General features: G+C 29.6%; 1 protein-coding gene across 1 annotated transcript; it reads right to left on the reverse strand.

The window, feature by feature from the left end:
* Positions 1 to 1,622: 1,622 nt before the first annotated feature.
* On the reverse strand, positions 1,623 to 2,242 carry LOC106753621. Its single transcript, XM_014635445.2, has one exon. It carries the CDS (start codon positions 2,181 to 2,183, stop codon positions 1,725 to 1,727), a length of 459 nt encoding a protein of 152 aa, XP_014490931.1. The 5' UTR covers positions 2,184 to 2,242; the 3' UTR covers positions 1,623 to 1,724.
* Positions 2,243 to 4,724: the final 2,482 nt, after the last annotated feature.

A 4,724-nucleotide genomic window follows, 5' to 3' on the forward strand; every position in this document is an offset into this window, starting at 1 on the left:
ATGTGAGTATAGTGCTCGGTGGGTGTGCCTAACCAAAGTTTTTACTCGTAATTCCTTGAGGAGTTAGGGAGAAAGACCTGAAGTTGCGATGGAAGGCGGCTCGAATCGCCCTGTTTTGTGAAACATGTTTGGTTCTGACTCACTCATTTATCATCTCCTTTATGTTTTCTTCATTTTCGATAAGTGCAATGAGAACACTCCAATAAAGGAGTGGGTGATTTAGAGATTGAATAGAGAAACATGGACACGCCCAAAACCCTAAACTAGGGCATAAGGAACACACCTTCCATTAATATCGGGAGCACACCTTCCACTTTCTTTTCCAATCACTTTCTGTCAAGGACACACCTTCCACTTTCCATCACTCTGATTAAATAAAATGTTGTGATTACGAGTGATTTAGAGAAGCAAATTTTGATGTTAATGTTGTTTCCTCCTAAAATAAAGTTTTGTATGATAAAATGGTAGCTTAGATTCAACTTTTAATTTGTCCAAGGAAGCTATTTTTTCATCAAGTGGCTATGAATTCATGTTTTTATGTTACATGTAGAAAAGTTACGAAGGACCTTAATAATATGCATATTTCTTATGTTTGTAGACATTCCTCCATTTTTTTTCCAATTTCTTCTCCTTCGCCTTAAATGTACAATAATAACAAGTTGAAATTAAGGAACAAATCAAAAATTAAAATTATATAATTACTAATTTAAATATAACGATGTTGAATGAGTACTGAAATTTGTTTATGAAAATTGTGAAGATGAATGGAGTTTCAATGATGAAGATGATGACGGAGGTAATAACTGAGAAGAGGAAGATGATAAAAGTGAGGAATATGATAAAGATGATGATGAAGATGAGGAAGATGATGACATCTCAAGGTGAAAGTTGAATGAAGTAAAAAATTAAATAGAGTATAGTTATAGTAATTGATTTCGTTGTACATTTTATCATTAATTATTTAAATGACATTAGTTAAAATAACCTAGTTCAACAAAAATAACCAATACCTTATTGAATAAAAAACTAAAACCAAATTAAAAAAAAATCAATATAATTAGAAAAAAAAAATCATAAAACCTTTTCTTAAAACAAAAGTTATGATTTTAAAGATAACGTGGCATGATTAGATAAAAAAGAAAAAAATAAGAACTCGTGAAAGTGTTTTGCAATGAAAGTTGCCTCCTAGAATCCTTTTAGCGTGGTAAAAATTACCATCACATTTTAAAATTAAAAATGATGAAATGAAATTCACAAAAAGAGAATTAAGATCTTATACTTCCTCTATATTTTTATAACGAAAATGATTTTAATAAGACTTTTGTACCTACTTAGTGTAAGTTTTCCATTTTCTTAATTATAGATTTCTTATCATCTTTATTGGACCATTTTATCTCCTAACAAGTAAAAAATAATGTGTAGTTTATTTGTTTAATAAAAGGAATAATCAAATAACTTATTTATTTAAAAATATATATACAATTTTAGTTTTTTAATTGTTTACTCGTAAAAATATTAAAATTAATGTAATAAAAAAGTAAATGCGTTTTCGCTATAAATAAAAAAATTCTCATGTGTGATACACTGTACAAGATATGAATATGGTTAAATGACAGTGAAAATTTCTGAATCGCAAACTAGATTTCTCCCATTAAATAAGAAACTAAGATTTAGAGTATAAAGGGGGTAACAGTAGAATAGAAATGACATGAATTCTATATAACTCAGTGAAGTTCGTCGTCATCGGAGGGCGGAGAAGGATCGAGCCTTGCAGCATCCTTAGCCCACTCGATTAGTTTCTGAACTTGAGTCTCTTCGTCGTCTTCGCTCTCTTCTTCGTATTTGCAGTAATTGGAATCGGAATTGAAGTTGAAATTGGAATTGGATGACTTGGCTTTGAGAGCGTCAAATCTGGCGGAGAGATCTTGGTTTTGTTGCTCCTGTTGTTTGGGGTTAGGTTTGGTTTTCATTTTCAGGGCTTGAAATCGACGCTCCAGATCAAGATCCAGATCTAGACCCGTAGTCGTACCCGGATTCGGATTTAGAGTGGAAGAAGAAGCAGCGGCGATGTGACCTTGGGAGAGATTCAACAGAATCTGATCTTGCGCTGCCTGCAACATTTCTTCAACTTCATCTTCTATCTTCGTCTTCTTCTTCTTATTAACCTTGTTGCTTCCTTTCATCTTTTTGCGTTGCAATTCATTCAAATCCCTTGTTACACCTTAATATATCTCTAATTTTTTTTATTTATTATTTCGTATTATAAGATGAGTAATTTCGTATGTTAAAAAAATAATATAATATCAAATAGACTTTTTTGAAATCCAAGTTAAAAGTTGAAATATTAATAATATTTCAAAATGCATGAATTTTTCATTTTCATAATAATATATAGATATATTATAGATAATTTTATAACTTTCTCATTTTTTTTTATCTACTCTATTTTTTATTAGAAAAGTTTTGTTTGTTTTTAAATATAATCCTTTCTCATTTAGTAACATAATTATTTTCTTTAATCACAACCTAAAATTAAGTTGATAATCTTTTTAATCTCATTATTTGACATTCGAAATTATAAAAAGTTTTGAATTTATTTTTAAATTTTAAAACTCAACCATGTGTGATCACTTTTCATCAATCAAAGTCCATAAATATAATAATGTTGGTTTTAACCAATGTATACTGAGTGTAATTTATAGAACAAATTGCGTTTTAAGAAATTAAAGGTTTTTATCAAATCTTACAAATATTATACTGTAGTGTCTTTTTTATAAAAAAAGTTGGAGAATTTGATTGAACTTTATATTAATAAAATAATTAAATTGAACAAATAAATAAATTATATAAGAAAACAGTGGGCTGAAATTAAAAAATAATAAATCACACTGCACATGATATTATAAAAGCATGTAGTTCATTGACGAAGTTTAATTGAGGCGAAACATAACATTAACTCGTGAAATTGATACAGTACTGTTTGTATATTGAATAAAGAATTTGCAATTAAAAATTAAACTTGAACTTTATTTTCATAGCAAATAAGAAAAAAAAACATTATAACCTTTAGAAATGATAATATTATAAACTCATTTAGGATTTTTTTTTTAAACTTTTGAAAAACCTACTCGTGGAAAAAAAAATGCAGGTATATTAGTATATTTTCTTTCAATGTTTACAGTTTTTTTTATGAATTGATTTTTTAAAAATTTAATCTAGATCCAAATAACTGCATCATATTTTTTATCCAGATAGCACCGTTAGGTTGGATTTTTTTAAATCTATATCCAAATATTTGGATTAAAGATTAAATCTAAAATCCATTTTTTTAAAAAATAGCAATTAAAATTCAATTTTGTAATACTTGATCTAACTTATTTTGATTCTTGATTCACTCTAATCAATATGACAAGATAAAAAAGTTTCATCCATCTCATTCAAATCAATTTATTTCAATTTTTAATCATCTATTTTATTCAAATCAATTTATTTTGATTTTTAGTTCATATTAGTTGTTTTGATCAAATTCTAACAAAAGCTGAAATGATTAAATTCAATCAGATATTGGTCAAGCCTACTTAGTCGAAATTTGATCAGTGTTGAATCAGACGAATTTTGGATGGATTTAGTCAAATTTCAGTCAGGCGAGACTCAATCCAATTTTGACCAAGATTGACTTAACTGAATACGATCAAATTTTGGCCAAAGCCAACTTGACAGAATTTGACCAAATATTGGTTGAAACCGACTCGTTCGAATATGACCAATTTTTGATCAAGAGCGACTCGATCATATTAGACCAAATACTACACGAGGCCAATTTGGTCGAATTTTAATTGGGGTTGACTCGACTGAATTTGGATCGAGGAAGACTCGACTGAATACGACCAAATTTCAGCCAATGTTAATTTAGTCAAATTCGACCTAATTTCGATTAGGGTCGACTTAGCCGAATTCGGTTGAATTTCAGTCGAGAATGACTCGAATTCGGTGTTTGAACACCTTATCCATAAGTCTTTGGTATATTGTTCCAACCAAAAGGTATGACCACTTAGTAGTAGTTAGCCTCTTATGTAATAAAGCGGTCTCTAGCTTGTCACTTTCAACCATGGGAATTTGGTTGTAACCTGAGTAGGCATCCAAAAAGCTTAAAATCTTGTGACTGATTGCTCCATCTACCAACTAGTTAATTATGGGTAGGGGTTAGGTGTCTTTAGGGCATGTATTGTTAGGGTTTGTGTTGTCTGCACACATTTTCCATTTTCCATTGGTCATTTGTACCAACAAAACATTAGTCAACCATGTTGGGTAACACTCTTCTTTGATGAACCTGACTTGTAACAACTTATTTGCCTCGACCCTAGTGACCGACCTTTTGTAACATCCCAATTCTGATAGTTAAGAAAAAAAAAATATATTCTTTTGATAGCGAAAAACAAAATAATTCATTCATATAAGTCTTAGACTGAGGTAATAAACAATAAACCATCACAGTCCCATTAAAGGGAAATTTATTACAAACTGAAAACTTCCAAATCAACTGAAAATAAAATAACATAATTCAATTTAACTGAAATTGTTCAAAAACAAAGAAAATCTTTCCCATTCCATTCTCGACTTCTTTCCGCTCTAATTATCAACTGGAACATCTGTATCAACATCTGCTCCCGTATAACAACACGAGTTATACGATCATCGCATTCATACACAAACAATAAGGGTAA

This window comes from Vigna radiata, unplaced genomic scaffold, assembly GCF_000741045.1.
Source record: "Vigna radiata var. radiata cultivar VC1973A unplaced genomic scaffold, Vradiata_ver6 scaffold_134, whole genome shotgun sequence".
Lineage (NCBI taxonomy): Eukaryota > Viridiplantae > Streptophyta > Magnoliopsida > Fabales > Fabaceae > Vigna > Vigna radiata.